The 18,887-nt window shown below is 40.1% G+C and overlaps 1 protein-coding gene across 5 annotated transcripts in view; it reads right to left on the bottom strand.

The window, feature by feature from the left end:
- PDGFD (platelet derived growth factor D) overlaps positions 1-18,887 on the bottom strand; it is a 248,377-nt gene that overhangs the window by 82,552 nt on the left and 146,938 nt on the right. For 4 of the 5 annotated variants that reach the window (XM_037507913.2, XM_054693243.1, XM_054693242.1 and 1 more), the window contains one exon: positions 977-1,181. In XM_037507913.2, the coding sequence (XP_037363810.2) occupies positions 977-1,181 (205 nt within the window). The remainder of the gene's footprint in view (positions 1-976; positions 1,182-18,887) is intronic. The other variant, XM_054693241.1, reaches the window with a different exon arrangement.

Raw genomic sequence — 18,887 nt, 5'->3', positions numbered from 1 at the left:
TTCTCTCTTTCAAGGTTGAAAAGACAAGATCCACTTTAGTTTATTCTCTTTGTAAATATTAACTTGCTTTTCCTGCCTGCATTTGTCTCTGCTTTCTAGCATACATTATCCTCTATGGTCCTGGAAAGTAATAGTCTCTGCTGTTCTTCATGGAAAAAAAAAAAAAAAGCAACGTAATAAAAGCTGTCAGCATAATAAACATGCAACAAAGGACAGCCAAATTTGAGGCACCCTCTCTTTATTATTCAAAGGAAAATAAACCTGCTGAAAGGATTTAGCAGTTCAGTAGTTCATTGGCAATGCAGAACAAGTACGTGCAGTCAAGTACAAAAAGGAAAAAAAAAAACAACCTCCCCAAGTCTTATACATACTAATTAAGTGAGTAAGATGCTGTGAGCCGACAATTCAAAGAACAACGGCCAGGCTTTCTCTGATAAATATGCTAAGAAGAGAGAAGATTATCAGGCACAGCTTTCATCTTCTATTGCTGACCCAGAAATGGCAGGCACCGACCCTCTGAGAGCCAAAGGCCTGCGGCTGTCTCCTCGTCCTTCTTACACTTAGCTGTGGTTTTAAAATTATGCTTTGTTTCAGGGGATGGCCCACGCACAGTCCTTGCCATCATCATTGTCCATGCATGGGCTGGAATCACAACACTGCCCATTTCTGAGGTCCATAACAGGTGGCCCAGAGCCACCTGGGGTGTAGATAACCCAGGGATACTGGATACTGGATGCATCTACCAGTTCATCAAAGCTGTTCTCTGCCTAACCAGTGCAGGGTGAGATCCGCCCCTGGGAGTCTTGCGGCCCTGGTACAGCCCTGAGCAGTGCAACCTGTGCTTTATGGAACAGAGTGGGTGTGTACTGGGTAGATGCAAAGAGCCCAAACAGAAAGTTTGATGGGGTGTCTGAAATGCATCATTTTTCTTTTCCCTTGGAATTTCACCCTAAAATGGATTTTACCCTCCACTCACCTACAGATGTCATTTTCCGCTTCTTCTAATCCAAACTGATTGTCAAAGGCTAGCTGTATCCGGGTCTTCTCCTGGGAGCGGAGCCGCCATGTCAGAAGCAGGTTCCTGGGGTAGCTGCTCGGGAAGCGGGGGCTCTGCAGGTGGCCGTTTCCTGTCACTTGGATGGTCTCGTCTCTCCGGTACAAGTCTGTGAGGTGATTGCTCTCTGTTAGTAGTCACAACTTGTAGAAATTAGTATGTTGCTCCAATTACAGGAAAGCAAAAAAAGAACAGTTTAAAACACATTGCATTTCAAAGCACTCCTGGGTTTTGTTTGAGAACATAACACTGAATGGCACCTCTTGGTTAGACAAATATATATTCTTCTATTATTCCCCACCTTCCCAAATTCTGTGCACAACTAGGCTTGGTACTTTGGTTGGGGGGGGGTGTCTTCTTAGCATCATCTTTGACATCAAAAATAAAGTTATCTCAGAATATTAATTACAATTATTTTATCCTCTCTCTTTTCCATGTGATACAAATATTTTCCCCTTTCAAAATATAGTATATATTTAGTTATTTGTAGGGCAGCACGCATGAAATATTGCAGAAAGTATCAGGAAGTGAAAAGCTGAAAGAATGAGCCTAGTGGTGTTTAATGAGCATTTATTTGATATTCAAATGACATTTTCCAGTGAGTTTAGCATAAAATTCCTAATTTATTTTTAGCCTTAGTTTTTGGTGACTTAAAATAAACACGACCTCTATTTTCTCTGTGTTGTATCAGTTAGAATTTGTTGGTTTGGTCTCTATTTTGGATAGCTGAGGGAACCTGTGAACCCTTAGAATTTCCCAGATGATAAAAGCATAATAACTGTAGTGTTTTCTTGAGTTTGAAGAGTTATTCTATATATGATATAACCTGAGGGTCTGGTGAGAAACCCTGTAGTTGGCCAGTTAGGTCAGAACTCACGCATGCAGATAGTGACTGACATACAGACTTATAGAGCAGGTGCCCTTGACTTTGAACACTGACCTAACCCTGGGTAGTTTGTGTCAGGATTGCAGTGCACAGTGTCACCATCCTTCTTCTCTCCCAGTATCAGAGTTCTTCATATTTTAGATTCTGGCCTTGCGGGTCCTCCCTAAGCAGACCTCCAGCTGCTGTGCATTGGGGTACTGGTGTTCTCCCGTAGAGAATTTACCAGCATGTCTGGTGGGAGGCTTCATAACTGGTAAAAACCACGGAAAAGTGGAGATACTGAGGGTGGTTGTTAAAAGTTTCCAGAATAACAGGTTGAGGATGAACATGCATTGCATGAGGAATACTGGAGCCTCTTTCTCCTGTTTACACTTTTTTTTTTTTTTTATATTCCTGGGAATTTCAACACCTTTTACTCGTTTGTGTTCATGTGCTGTACAAACTTGCCCAGTCAGACTGTCCTAGAAGTCCTGGGAGGAGCAGCGGTAGCTAAGGAGCTGAGGTACCTGGAGACAAGAGCATGGGCTTTTCATTCACTCAGCACCTCCATGGGCAAAAGCCTCAGTCGTCCCAAGTATTTTTATTAGGTGACCTTCTACTCTTCTCTTCCTTTGACGTTATGCTGATAATGCAGTTGTGAAAATTACTGTTGACCCTTTTTGTTATAAAGGATTTTTAGGTAGTGGATAAAAACTGTTTTCTAGAGCAACAGATATGAACTATTAATTAGTCAGTCAACAATCATTTATGCAACTTAATGTATCTTAGCATAATTTATCACAGTGTTTTCAACAATTATATCCAGTGTTACTTTCACAATTGTTGCCATATTTTCTTACCTTGAATACTATTATGTACTTAATATTTCTCTAAACTGTATTTTTGATCAAAAACATTTTGCCAAAATAAAACTTTTAATGTAAATGGCAATTAGATACCATTTGCCATGAACATGCAAGTACAATTATTAAATTAAAATAGCCATCTCAGGTGTTCTGATTCCTTGTTTATAAAATAAGGAGACTGGGAGGACATTTTCTTTTTGATCTTTTCTAAGGGTAAAATTTACTGCCCATTTTTTCAGTGTTCCAGATGTTAATTCAAATATAATTGAAGAATATTAAAGAATCATCCCTAGCTCTGTGCACCTGAAAGACAAGGTAGATGCATGCCACTGAGGTATACATGATGAGCAAAGGGTTACAAACCAAATAAAAGTAAAAAGCACCACCTACAATAAAATACAATGCAACAATAATGTACAAATAATCTGAGGAGTTGAGTGGCACTTCAGAGGTTGCTCAAGGTAAAGATCATGTGTGCACAGCGGTCAGAGCAGGGTCCAGGTGGGTGCACTGGGATGGGGGGTAGGGGGTTCACAAACTTCAAGGGCAAACTATGGATATATTTTAGAGTCAGCCAAAGTATTTGCCCTCAACATAGGTAGAGACAGGAAAGTTCTGGAAGGGTGGAAGTCTTATTGAAGGGATTGGCTTGCTGGTGACAGGAAAGACAGATGGGAGGGATGGCTCCTGCATGGCAGCTGCTTGAGCAATAAGGTTCGGACCTAGAAGAACCACTAACATGAGACCACATTGGGAAAAATCAAAAGGAAGGGGAGATTATGAAGGACTTCAGAGGGGTTAATCAGAGGGAGAGCAGCCGTCCTGGGTCCAGGGGTTTGTCAGGGTAATATGGACACACAGAGGTACTGGAAGGGACAGGTGATTGAAGAAATGCAGGTTTGGTTCTGGTGTGGTGAGAAATTCAAGTGGAAACTTGAACAGGAAGGAATTATGCTCAGTAAAATAAGCCAGAAGGAAAAAGAAAAATAGTGGATGGTTTCACTTATAGCAGGAATATAGGGGAACCAAATAAGACATCAGTGTAAAAAAGCAGTAACAGTAGAAAACACAAAAAGCAAAAAAAAAAGACAATTATAAATCAGAGACACACTGAAGGGGAGGAGGAGGGAGAGGGATCAGAGGGAGGGAGGGAGGAGCACAGGGGCCTGAGGTGATGGTGCACGGGTGCATTGGGGAAGGAAACTATGGGGACTACACCTGAGGGGGTGGGGGAAAGCAAATATTGTTTAAAAATGACCCATGATGTAAAAAATTAAAAACATTAACATAAAAATGTATCTTAAAAGAAGGGGCTTTCCTTCTTACATCGTTTGATTAATGCAAAACTTGTTTCCAAACTTATAAATTTGTTGAACTATATTGAACTGGAGGCAAAAAAGATTCTCAAGTTTTCTGATTTATTTTTTCTTAAAAGCAAAATAGTGCCAAAAATATATCCACAAACTAAATGTGAGTGAAAGAAAATAACTTTTTTTTTAAGAAAATAACTTTATAGTGCTTTTGTGTGAGGCATTATTCTACCACTCTGCATGTTCCAGTTATAGGATATAAGCTTGTGTGTGTGTGTGTGTGTGCATGAATCCATATATAATTACAGCAACTTGCTAAGGTAGGTATTATTATTACCACCATTTTTAAAAAAATATTTATTTATTTATTCATACAAGAACCGGGGTACAGGCCAGATTCGCGGGAGGGTGAGAGGATTCACCAGATACAGAGTGGGGAGCAGAACAGGAAGACTGATGAAATAGACTGCTGAGGGGAGCAGCAGGCGAGACAGGAGAGGTCCGCCGCGCCATGTGGGACCCTCGCTGGCCGGCAGGTATCAAACCGGCGCTACAAAGGCTGCAGGCAGCTTCACAGCGCAGCGCTCAACCGCCTGCACCACCAGGAGATGCCCTTTACCACCATTTGACAGATGAAGATTCAGAGGCACAGAGAGGTCAAGTAACTCAAGATCACACAGCTAGTGAAGGCTGCAGTTGGAACACAAACGTCCGCCACCTTGCACCCCAATAAAGCTTTCAACCACTGTGCTATAGCAGGGATTCTTCCTTAGCCTGAAATTTTCTAGAATGAATTTTAGATTCTTTGCTATCTATAACCCACTTTGACTTCTGAATTGTTTACATATAATTTATAACTGCATGCCAACCAGGGATATTCTTAGCAGAAGAGTGATAATGAATGATAAATACAAACAGCAACCTATCAGGTTAAACCTGATATAACCACAAAGTCTCATATACAAAGTCACATTCCTGAATGAAGGCACTCATTTTGGTGTTCCAATAATAACTAATATTTATGGAGCCATTATTATGTACCAAATACTCCAATAAGTGGTTAAATATGCTACTTCATTTACCTGATGGTTACCCTGTGCAACCAGTAAAATCCCACTTTCCAAAGGAAGCTCAGCAAGCAACAAACTTGTGGGATCAAGATGTGACCCTGGGCTATTTTCAGAGCACACACTTTCAACATATGAGCTGTTAAATTATAAAAATATGAAATAGATCACTTTTCATGAATGGGTAACTTTTATATATGTTTATTAAGCAAGAAAGTACATTCTTATTTTATATTTTAATACAGAAGGAGGTTCACATCCATATAAACTTGGAGCTATTCATATCGTTACCTGGCCAGAATCTGGTCTTTATTTGTTCCCTTCCTGCTGTGGAGTCCCAGGTTAACAGGAAAACCACAAAAGCCCCAGCCAGCCAATCACCAATGAGAAACAGACCCTCCATCCTGCTTCCCTCCTACCCCACCCAGATGATCTACCCCATCAAACCAAGACCCCCACCTCTCTCAGGCCTGGAGTGTGGCTAAGGGCAGCTGCTGTCCTTCCTATTGTGTGATACCCAAAAAACACTCCTTGCTTGAATCCTTGATTGGGTCTCTCTCCAAATTCCTTTCATTATATCAATAAAACCAAACAAGAACTCTCAAAGGTCAGTAGCAATATGACCGTCTATAAAATAAGCCAATAAAAGTGAAAACAAAAGCCAGAATGTGGCCTCCCTGGTGGCATAAGGGGTTAAGCAGCACACTATGAAGCAATCTGCAGCCACTGCAGCATGAGTTTGATCCCCGGCCGGCTCCGGAACAACCCACATGGCGTGGCAGACCTCTCCTGTCTCACCTGCTGCTCCCCTCAGCAGTGTATTTCAGTCCATCTGCCTTTTCTGCTCCCTACTCTGTCTCTGGTGATTCCTCTCACCCCCTGCATCTTTGGCACAACTCTTGTATGCATAAATAAATCTTTTTTTTTTTTTTTTAAAGCCAGAATGTTCTATTTGTCTATTTAGTTCCCAACTCTTTAAGAAAGCTCAGATTACCCAACCAAATATCCCAGGAGTTGATGAAAAGTCACTTGCTGATACTACCACTCACCCTTGGGATTCATCTAGAAAAATGATGCTACTCAAAGTGTGTTCCTCAGAGCCACAGCATTAGTGACAGTGGGGAGCCCCACTCAGCCCTATTGAATCAGAAATGCTCAGGATGACACAGCACAAGTAAGTAAGTCCTCCGGGTGATTCTGATGATCCCCAAGGTTTGAAAATCACTGATTATCTCATACTTTCTACTATTTTACTTCTTACTCGACTTCCTTGGCTCCTGCATCTCCTTGCTTGGACTCCACATCTTATGTCCGACTTTTCAGCTTACCTCCTGATCATCCATCCTAGACTCACCCTCCTGTCTTTGGCCTCAGAGCCTGCTCCACGACATCATTATTGGTACACAATAACCTGTGCTAAAAGTCTACCCACCTCAGTGCCTTTGACATTGAGCAGTTGGGTCCCACCCCTAATCCAGCTTTCCCTAGTTTATGGACTAGCCATTCTTGATCCCAACAGATGCTTTTGGCAATCCATTATCACAAATTACAAATAATGGTAACACTTTTATTTCTTCTCAGGTCATAATATCTGTGACAACATGAAGTGAAGGGGAAACACTGAGAGGCAGAAGTAAGAATGAAGTCATTGGATCACTGATTCCCTAGAAGCAGACTATGGCATAGTGTAGAGTGTGCCACCTTACTTACATGAATTCAGTGGAAGAGTACCAACATATGAACACATTGTCCTCGTAACACATCCAGGAGCCAGTAGCATGGCTAATAGTCATAGGCCCTGTATTATGCAGCTTCAAGCCAAAAGCAAAAAAGTGCTCATTGAATCAGGGAAATTCCCAACTTGCAAAGGGATTTATTACAAAAGTGCATTGGTAAAATGGCTGTTCCATGGCCATACAAAGTATCAAAGAAATAATGTCCAGTGTGTAGTCATAGGAAAGAGAAACCATATAGTCCCACTTCTGCTAAACAACAACCGTAAGACCACTTAGGCTGTGTAAGCTGCAGCACAGTTTACAAGCACCCGGCTTCATAAGCCTACCATAAATATACTGACAAAAATATAGGCAGCAAATATCATTGCTATTATTCTGATTTTTCTTTTAACTTTCTTTTGTTTTGTTACAGCTAGAGAAACAACCAGAGAGGCATTAAAGTGATTTGTTTGCAAGTCAAAAGAATGGAAGGATGGTATCTGTAGGAGTTGAGTTTTGAATCCAGCTCTGTCACCTTCTAGTTCATGTGCCTTTCTCCCACTACAAAGAGTAGCTGCATGAGACATCAGGTCATCTTGGCTTCTGTCTCCTAAAATAATACTTTAGAGGCTGGAAAATGCATCATTTAAGATTCTTTATAGGTCGATATGATACTTTAACAATTTTCCCTCAAGGGGACAATATTGCTAGTAGTTTGACCATGGCTAATAGTGAAGTGAATCAGTGATAGGACAACAGAATCTGAAATCCAAAAACTTCTTTAATGGGATAGACAGTTTCTACTGAAAAATGACATTACATATAATTGTATGCTGTCACCAAAAACTAGATTAAAAATGATTTCAATAAGTTGTTTAAACACATTACTTAGTACAATGTTTCTTAACAACTTGAAAACTGTCCCAGGCACTTAACTAGCCACTGAGCACACCAATTACTGTTAAACACATTATGGAGGAATTTAAATAATTTTTTTAAAGATTTATTTATTTATTTATACAAGCACTGGGTACAGTCAGAAGCGCAGGAGGGTGAGAGAATTCATCAGAGCCAGAGTGGGGAACGGAACAGGCAGACGGACGAAATACACTGCTGAGGAGAGCAGTGGGCTGCAGGAGAGGTCTGCACGCAATGTGGGACCCTCGCCGGGGTTCAGGGATCAAACAGGTGCTGCAAAGGCTGCAGACAGCTTCACAGTGTGGCGCTCAACTGCCTGCGCCACCAGGGAGGCCCTTTAAAGAATTTTTCCCCCCTAGATTTATTTATTTATTTATTTATACAAGCACTGGGTACAGTCATAAGTGCGGAAGGGTGAGAGAATTCACCAGAGCCAGAGCGGGGAGCAGAACAGGCAGAGTGATGAAATACACTGCTGAGGGCAGCAGTGGGTGGCAGTAGAGGTCTGCACACCATGTGGGACCCTCGCCCGGCGGCCGGGGATAGAACCGGCACTGCAGAGGCTGTGGGCAGTTTCACAACCCAGTGCTCAACCGCTGTGCCATCGGGAAGGCCCTAAAGAAATTTTAAGATTTATTTATTTCTGCATACAAGAACTGGGGTATAGGCCAGAGGCATGGGGAGTGAGAGAATTCACCAAAGACAGAGCGGGGAACAGAACAGGCAGATCAACTGAAACACACTGCTGAGGGGAGCAGTGGGCAAGTCAGGAGAGGTCTGCTGGTGGTGCAGTGGGTTGAGCACAGCCCTGTGATGCTGTTTGCAGCCTCTGCAGTGCTAGTTCGATTCCCAGATGGCCCGGGAGATTCCCACATGGCATGCAGGCCTCTTCTGTCGAGCCCGCTGCTCCCCTCAGCAGTGCCTTCAGTCCGTCTGCCTGTTCTGCTCCCCACTCTGTCTCTGGTGAATCCGCTCACCCTCCTGCACCTCTGGCCTATATCCCAGCTATTGTATAAATAAAATAAAATAAAATAAAATAAAATGAACAGGTCAACTTGTACAAGGATCCTAAAATACACAATTGGAGCTCAGCTAATTTTAATTCAATCATTTTTCATAAGTTACTTCCTAACTTCAAAAGCACAGGGATGATGTCTCATCATGGGAATTATTGCCACAGGTGAAAATGAAGCTGAAAACTTCTACAATGATTCAACGTTTCCTATGGCACCAAATCTTGCCGTCAATGAACTCATGTCCTCCTGGGAATGTGAGTGGCAAAATCTTAATGGAGGAAGTCTGGGTTAACATCTGGCCCACATGGCTGGAAACTGTCTCCCAGAAGCCCAAACACCATCTCTAAAATTACAACTCACCTGTATTCACCTTGCTAGAAAGCCACTCAAGAGCAAAACTGATTCAAGTTCAGATATTTTGTTAGAATCCCCCTGCAGAAATTTTTCGAAGATGGCAGTAGCAAAGCAAAAACCTTTATATTTAGGAAGATTTTGGGGTAAGGGAGTTGATTGTTTGCTAGTTAGATATCTTTTTTAAAGATTTTTATTTATTTATACAAGAACTGGGGTACAGGTCAGAGGCGCGGGAGGGTGAGAAAATTCACCAGAGACAGAGTGGGTTGCAGAACAGGCAGACAGACCAAAGACACCGCGGAGGGGATCCGTGGGTGAGTCAGGAGAGACCCGCCATGCTATATGGGTTTCTCCCTGACTGGCCGGGGATTGAACTCACGCTACAAAGGCTGTGGACAGCTTCACAGTGCTGTACTCTACCCGCTGTGCCACCGGGGAGGCCCTAGATTTCTTTTTTTTTTAAATTACAATTCCTTTTGGCACACATCAAGTGTTAATGTTTTATAAACAACATCCTTCATGGTAATACTTTGAAAACATCCCATCAAAAAAGAGAAAAAAGCACCATAAAATCATTTTGAACATTTTCCACTAATAGTCCCCAGGAGTGCAGTAGTAATACCCAAAGTACTGCATTGAAACTTATTATTCCTTCTTTATCCTTGAGGGATAAGGGTTTGTTTTGTCATTAGGTAACAATGAATGATTACACTCTTTCCTTGAATATAGCTTTTAATTTATAGGTAGATTACAGAAGTGATTCCAAAATTAGAAAGGAAAAGATTTTTGGTCTAGTTTTTAGAAATTTAAAATCAAGATTGGTTAAAAATAGAATAAAGATTGACCTTAAGATAGCCATGCTATATTTTATGATGTTAGGATATCATGGTAATTAACTCTCTGATAATTCTCTCATCTTCTACCATTGTCTTTCTGTGTTGTGCTATTCATATTCATGTAAAAAATATGAAAAAATGGAAATAGTAACATTCAGTACAACTATGACAGATGGGGAGCACAATGCTGAATGGCATGCCAGAAAATAAAGAATTACAGTTTTATAGAATAAAAGGCTGCTGAAGGGAGAGGTATCTGCTATCATTTCTACTTAACACACAGCAAACAAGACAGTCATCGTGACAAAAATATCTGCGTCAGCCACTGAAGATATAGAAGGATGCAAGGCCAAATAGAAATAATGCAGAAAGAGCCGGATTTAACACTTTTTTCTTTCATGTGTTTATTATAGAAAAACCAACATTCTTTTTTTTAATATTTTATTTTATATAATTATTACATCATTTTTTCATATTTGCACAATGTATGCATTTTCATTTTGGTTATATTTCCCATACAATTGCACGCCCCCTTTCCTTCCAGGCACTTGCCATGTTGGAAGTTAGGTCTGTCCATGTGATACACTTAGGTCAATGAAATGCAAACAGATGCATCCATACACTCATCTCACTGTTATTTTATTATTTTGACCCTAATCAATATTCTTATAGTGACAAAGAAGACCACTTAAAGTATGAACTTTGAGTATTCCCAGAGACTGAGAATTTTCAGAAATTGTTTTACAGGGTAAGTTTTAGGAGGATGTAATGAGTTTAACAGAGTTGATATGGGATTGAACAGTCAAGAACAGAGATGATCTTGAAATATGATTAAAACCTGATTCGAGTGAAAAAAGCAGGCATTTTTTTTAGTCATATCTAATTGAAGGGTTCATCAACTCCAAGGAGAAAACTAACTGCAATTTAATACAAAAGCCACATGGTTTATCACAGTTGTATATATCTATATTAAATATACATATTGTTATATATCACATAACATACAGAAACACATTTTGTATATCTTTAATTATATTTAAGTGTTTATTAAACTATATGGTTTTAGGGTTATTTATAGGAGCAGTGATTTTTCAATACCAAATTCACTGAATCCTGAACACTTTTTTCACTTGTCAGTATTTCAAAATAGGGAAAGAGCTTCCAATTATTGCTGAAGGTAACTGTTCAGATGTTAGGAGGCAGAGCAAATTAGGACATCATAGCTTTTGTTTTTATACATTTTGTTATGCATAGGAGATAATTATTCATTTGACTCCAACCTCAGGAATTTGTAGCACCATATATGGGTAAATTACAACTTATATTTGGGTATCTAATTGCCACTTAAAATGACTTTATAAAGTGATGCAGCACTAAAATGAAAAGTTTTTGTGCATAAAAATGACTATAGAAAAAAGATATAAATATAATAAAAATGGAGAAATACCTCATCCATATTCTCTAATAAAGAAATAATCAAGAACTTTATAGAACCAAAGATGAGAAGATATATACAACTAAATACAGTTAAATTTTTATTTGTCATTGGGTTTCAGAAGAAACCAAATTCCCTTTCTTCTTTAGACAATAAAATTAAAGGCAGTAGAAATTACTATATATCTCAGAATACATCAAGGGATTGTCAAAGCTATGAGATATTAATGCAAATAATTCATTCATTGTGATAATAAGAAACAGCTCCTTGTTAAAAGTTAGTAGCTTTCAAGAAAATTAACTCTAGCGATACATAATACATGTAAGCCAAAACTATGACAATTAAACAGAAAATGCAGATGAATTCCCAGTATTCTTCAAAATTCCTTAAAACTCTTTTATGCTCTAAATATGCTAAGTTAAGCAGACCAAGGTCACACACAAGGTCATGGAAAAGAGCATGTTCCTCGGAGCTATGCATCAGCACTGAAGGACAGAGCCAATTTGAAGACTTTTGAGACTCAATTTAAAAAGGCTGAGACATGGGCTTTCACTGGGATAATGAAATAGAGGTTATGCTTTTACAGAAAATTCATGCAATGACCATTTTTTTAAAGATTTTTGCATGCTTTCAGTGTGGTTTTCCCCCTCACAAAAGTTATTACTAAGTCAGTGCCGGTTACACAGTGGATTAATTTCAAATGAAACAAGTTTTTTGTTTCCTTGACAAATATCAACTGTCTTCAATATTGTTACCTGGCCAGTGAAGCCTTCTTCAGGGATTCTTCCAAGTGAAGACTTAAGGAAAACAAGGTAAGTCAAACCTCAGTTCAGTATGTGGAAAGTAAACTAAGCATGTGGTGGTCACTAGAACTACCTCTTCGTTTCTAGTTCTCCTTTCCTCCAAGCACTTGCCATATTGGAAGTTAGGTCTGTCCATGTGATATGCTTAGGTCAGTGAAATGCAAACAGATGCATCCATACACTCATGTCACTGTTATTTTATAAATTACCACCATGGTTGTAGATGATCAGCAGAGAAATGGGTAGGGGTCAGGATTCAGCATAAAGACTTGATGACTAAGTGGGAAGAAAATGTGGAGGTGACAGGGAAAAAAATGTAGGTGATCTTGATCTTTAGAATTTGTCTTATTAGAAGTTTACCCAGTTAGTACACATGAATGAGGAAGCTTTCTGCAGTACTATCTCAATTAAATGGTGAAAAATGGAACTGAGTCACAATGTCTGTCCCAGGCCCAGAATCACAGAGTCAGAAGCAGGTTTTTGCCAATGCTTGTTCAAATTATTCAGTTTAACACTGATTCATACTCTAGGTCTCCTTTTTACTTTACCTTTAGCTTTCTTCTTGCATGTTCAACAAGATCACAAATTTCTAGATAGCAGTATTAGCCCCAATGGGTACTTAATAAATACTTGTCACATGAATAACTGTTTGAAGTAAACATAGAGAAACTGGGTGGTTTACCTCTCTATGAGCAAAGAAATCTCTGGGAAAATTAAACTATATAGCACATTATTTACATATACTTCAGAGTATCTATGAATGCAAAGTTCAAATGATAATCTGCACAAAAGCTAATATTTACTAAATATGTCCCAGTTGCTCTAGTAAGTGCTTCATGTTTATTGGTATATTTAAAGTTCAGTGGAACCATAGGCATTAGTTCTTGATGATTCCACTTGTTCGGAAACAGAAAGTTACTTGCCTAATTATATGCGAGACTGTGGGATCACTGGCCCTCCTTGTTATGGGGGCTATTGTCTTGGTCCCCAGAGTTCCTGGTGATCAAGCCAAACATATAGTCAGGCAGAAGAATTCTCACCAGGGTAGAAGTCTTGGTATGAGGAACATACTGGGAAACCAGTATCTGCTGAAAACAGCAGGCAGTCATTACGGCCATATTAGCAAGATCAGCTAGAATATCTTACTTGTAAAGATCAGCAGAAAGTGAGGTAAAAATGGGGATTAGAGATAGTATGCTCTGATTAGCAGGAACTATGGCGCCCCCCAAGCTAAAGCCCCTTGTCACTCCATCCTAGCTTATATCAGATGATAACACATCCCTGATAGTGCATCCCCACACATGTATATTCCTCCAAGTACCTGCCCATCTTCTCTGAACCCGGCTGTAAATAAATATGAGACTGCCTATGGATCGGGGCTGCACCATTTGGTATAAGCCCCTCCAGGCCTCTCACTACTTGGACTTGGAATAATCATTCTTCCCTCCTACACCACTCCCAATGCTGCTGCCCTTGAGATGACATTAGACAACTTTTATTCTGTTTATTTCTTGACATCATGACTTAAATTGTATCACCTACTCTAAACTTTAAGTAGTAGACAGTCATATTTCTGTAACTCATTGAAGCAGATTGGAGGTAAGGAAGGGCCGAACATATGATATTAACATTCACAAGATGGGCCTCCCTGGTGGCGCAGGCAGTTGAGCGCAGCACTATAAAGCTGTCTACAGCCTCTGCAGCACAGGTTCGATCCCGGCCGGCCAGGGAGATACCCACATGGCGTGGCAGACCTCTCCTGTCTTGCCAGCTGCTCCCCTCAGCAGTGTATTTCGTTCAATCTGCCTGTTCTGTTCCCTGCTCTGTCTCTGGTGAATCCTCTCACCCTCCCACACATCTGGTCTGTACCCCGGTTCTTGTAGGCATGAATAAATACATCTTTTGAAAAAAATTCACAAGATTTTATCCTCAGTTCAATACCTTATACACCAGTTGTTCTGGTCACAAGTTACACTGCATCCTATGACTATACACGGGACCTAGCATCTAGTAGACATTAATGTATTTGTTGCAGTAGTAGATAAATGAACAAATAAAGAAGCTCTGTAAATTGATGGATTATACTGCAGAATAGATGGTTTTCCATCACAAGTGAGATTACCCTGCTCATCCTATAACCATAAATTTAAAGCAAAAATTTAACAGCAAATAACATTCACTTTGATGGGAAAAACTAGGTTTAAACAACTGAGACATGGTCATATGCTTGGATGGAGTAAGACTGTCAAATTGGGAACTTATAAACATCCAATGCATATTTATCCTTTAGAGATTATTACATGTGCAGGCACTACACATTCGGCTTCTGAAATACATGTTGCTATCAGGCCAGCTTGCTTTCTTGTTGAGCTATTCCTGTGGAAATCTAGAATTATTTCTTTTTTTTTTTTTTAGATTCAAAGGGAGAACATGTCTGGTCTTTTAACAAAGGACAATTCATACCATCATTTAGTGAATACTGAGAATGATGGAACTAGGTGTACATGAATTGTTAAAAGAAATCTGTGAGGCCAGATAGGTATCTGCAGAAGCCTACTGTGGTTGCTGCTAGAAAAATGAAAGCCTAGAAAGAAGAAATGACTAATGATTTATCAGCATCTGTCTGGCTTCCCTGGGAACTCGTCTATAAATAATAATCACATAATCTCTTACATGATTAGCAGAAAAGAAACCTGAAGTTACTTTCTGGGATAAGACCCAAAGTAGTCTATCATTCTGTAAACATTTGCTGAGATCTTAAAGGGTACCTGGTGGGAGCCAGGGGCTGCATGGAGATAGAGGGCAGGTTCATGTGCTGGTTCTAAGTATGATGCTACTGAGTAGAATTGGCAAGTTTTAGGTTCTTCTGTTATTATAATTTTTGCAAAGTAAAATAACAGAAATTTCTGTATCCATCATCTTAAAATTTCAAGGATATTGTGGGTCTATATGTTGCTCTGAAGTGTTATTTTAGGACATTTTGTATTTTATTCATTAAAATTGCTTTTAAACCCTACCAGATTTTATTCTAAAATATCTCAATAAAATTTTGTCTTTTAAATTGAGATAGAGTCACAAATCTTCTGTGGGACTGCTACAGATGTCATACTGTAAGGAATCAGGCTGAAACAAACTTATGTTTTCTTCTTAGATTGACAGGCTGCTGCTTGAAAAAGAAATGCAGATTTTGTTTATTCTCAAGGGGCCTCAGGTGTGAAGAAAGCCACATTTTGAAGCTAATCTTTAAAAAAAGACCAACTCAGAGGCAAGAGAACAATAGGTCATCTCTTTTGGCACTTCAAAATAAAAAAGAAATGACAACACTGCCTTTGTATGTGGAATTTATATATTTAAGAAAAGCACGTTGAAACACCTGTGCACTAAGGAAAAGTATGACATTTTCCCTAAACAAAGCAGTCCCTTCAACAGCATGATTTTCTAACTAGGATATGTCCTACATTAGATCAGGAGACACCAAAAAAAAAAAAAAAGAGGGTGGGATTTTGGAAAGTGTGAAAACTGAATAAATTAAATAGTTCCTGAATATTAGTAGACATTAAACAGAATGGGATATGTCACCAAAGAATGGGATATGTCTTGTGTGAGAGCTTTGTATGACTGTCCAATTTAGTTATTCACTTATTTTCCATTTCTATTTTCACATTTGGTTAAAAACAGACTCACAAAAATCCTTTCATGCATATGGAATTTGCATGGAAACTACACTGAATACCAGCTGGATTTCATGATCCTTTTCATGTTTATAATACAGAGTCTGAATTCTCAATGGAGACACTTACTCATTTTATCAATTTTTGAAGAGTAGTAGCTCTCAAGAAATATTTCCTCAGTGAGGCCACATATTTGATCAGCCCACTGATCTCACAGGCTAATTTAGGTTGCAAATAACAGATGACACAACTAAAAATGACTCAAAAAAGAAAAGGTGGCAGCTCCTGTCTGGAGTTTGACCATATCCAGGGTTGGTTAAAGCAAGGCTCTGTGATCCACACAGGGACCTCTGTCCCTCTGCTCTGCTAGTCTGGGTATGTAAGCTGCTCTCCTCCAACCTGGACAGAGACCTCCAGTGGCTTCAGCTATCTCCATCCCACATAGTTGATTCAGAGTTCAAAGAAAAGGCTTTTAGGGGCCTCCCTGGTGGTGCAAGGAGTTAAGACACAGCACTATGAAGCTGGCTGCAGCCACTGCAACAGGAGTTCGATCCCCAGCCAGGGAGGTGACCCACAAGGTGCAGCAGACCTTCTCCTGACAACCCTGCTGCTCCCCTCAGTGGTGTGGTGTATTTCAGTCAGTTTGTCTGTTCTGCTCCTCACTCTGTCTCTGGTGAATCCTCTCACACACATCCCATACCTCTGGCCTGTACCCCAATTCTTGTATGCATAAATAAACAAATCTGTAAAAAAAAAAAAAAAAAGAAAAGGCTTTTATCCATCTGAAACTTTTAAAAAAAAAAAAACAGAAATACTTTTTGGAAGCTTTATGCCCACCCCCTAGCAGGTTTTCCCTTCCCTTCACTGGCCAGAATTTGGACACATTCCTGGGCCTGCTCCAGCCCAGCCCAGGGGACTGGAGTCACCAATGAATGACCACATTCACATAGCACACTCCCTGGGCTGCATCTCCTGGAAGCTCCTTCTACCCACCAAGGGAGGAAAAACAAAGACACAGGAAAGAAGTTGGCCAGACCACCCATGGCAGTAGTTATACAGCTATAGTGAGTTTGTTTGTGTTTTTATCAAGGGTTAAAAGGCCACTGAAAATAGGGCCTCCCTGCTGGCCTAAGGGTTAAGTCTCAGTGCCATCACTGCGACTGCCTACCTCGAAGGTCTGAGCTCAATCCCTGGCCAGGGAAGTGACCCACATGGAGCAGCAGACCTCTCCTGTCTCACCTGCTGCTCCCCTCAGCAGTGTATTTCACTGTATCTGCCTGTTCTGCTCCCCACTCTGTCTCTGGTGAATCCTCTCACCCCTTACTTCTGACCTACATCCCAGTTCTTCTATGCAAAAATAAATCCATAAAATCTTTTTTTTTTTAAAGTCCACTGAAAGTATATATTTGGCTGATAAACAGTTCCTGCACACTTCAACTTGGCCAGAGCCCCATAACACTGTTGACATAAAAACATTAAATAGACGCTGTTCTTGTTCTGAATAGAGATTTTATAATCTGATGTGAAAAATCCTTCTGTCTTGGCCTGCAGAGTCACTCAAGAAATACTGGTCATTGTAGTGAATTTTGGGAAGAAATCTTTGATGATATTAGTCCTCAGAAATCTCTTTCCTCAGAACTATCCACTAACACTCTTTGGTTGTCTCCCCTGTCTCTCATCCTGGAGATAAAAATAAATACCCAGGACAGCAGATAGGAAGACCTGACCCATGCACGAAAGGCTGAGCCTCAGTCCATTTCAGCCACAATTTTCGTCCTCCTCTACCTTTCCCACTGGGCGCTTCCATGCTGGCATCCAACATGGGCTGCTTGGCACTGCCCCATGAAGTCCCTCACCATGGATGACAGAAACGAAGGCCAGGTCTTTCAATTAGTGATCCTCAAAATCCTTAGATGCTCCAAGAATGAAAGAATTTAAGGAACAGGAAGTGAAGTGTGCAAGTCTTGATCTTTTCTCTCACTATGGGCTCCTTTGTGGGTGCCTGAGATATTGAACACATATACAAAGTTACATCAGCTGACACTGTCAACATCTTTATCTCAGTACAGACACCAAGGTGCTGATTTGTGTACAGGAGAGCTAAAGTCTTATAGAGCTGTATCATTAGGGCCTTACAGAAAACAAACACTAAAAACTGTCATTGAATAAATATTTAATTGTTATAGATGTTACAGAAATGACTCCTGGCATCTGTTACACAGGTCCTTTTGTAAAGGCTTTCCCCCACTACCCCTTTTGTAAAGGTTTGCTGTTGAGATATATCTCTGCTCTGGAAATATTTGAAAATTAGTGCAATGACTTTTGCTGCTCTTGCTGGTGAGTAACTGAGAGGGATTTTTAGATTAAAAAAATAATAAGATCATATGCTGATATAGTATGTGGGAGAAGGAGCAGGGGTAGGAAAAACATACATTTCTTGGGTTGGGCATTATGAAAGAAAACTTAATATGTGCTATTTTATTGACGCTGCTTTAACACTCATTCTTTTCCTGCTTTCCTTTTCCCAGACAGGAAGCTTCTGGAAAATAAAGACTAAGTCTCATTCACTGCTGTATCAGGACCAAATTGGAGATAATAGGAAGCCTTTAATAAATATTTACTGAAAAAACAAATGAAAGCTAGAGTACTCTTGAAGCCAGCCACTTGCATGCATTTACAAACATGAGGAAACAATTCAAAAGATAAGCAATCAGTCCATGCATTGACTGATAGGTTCATCGGCAGTTTTGAAGCCAGAATTCACAAACCCTACTTCTGTAAACTAAAATGTTTTTCTGGGAGGGCAGGGGGAAAAACAGAAAGGGTGTCTGTCCAACTCACATAATACAGAGTCTGACCCTCAGGGTGGAGCCACAGTCAGCCACATCTTTGCACCTGGACCTTGGCTTCCACACACCCTGCCTGCTAGGGCTTGTCCTTTGCTGCAACCTTTTCATGTCCTAAAGAAGGAATTCAC

The sequence above is a fragment of the Talpa occidentalis genome, unplaced genomic scaffold, assembly GCF_014898055.3.
Source record: "Talpa occidentalis isolate TD23 unplaced genomic scaffold, MPIMG_talOcc4v2.1 talOcc4.12, whole genome shotgun sequence".
NCBI lineage: Eukaryota > Metazoa > Chordata > Mammalia > Eulipotyphla > Talpidae > Talpa > Talpa occidentalis.
Note: the sequence above shows the minus strand (reverse complement) of the source record. Positions and strands in the feature narration are given on the sequence as shown.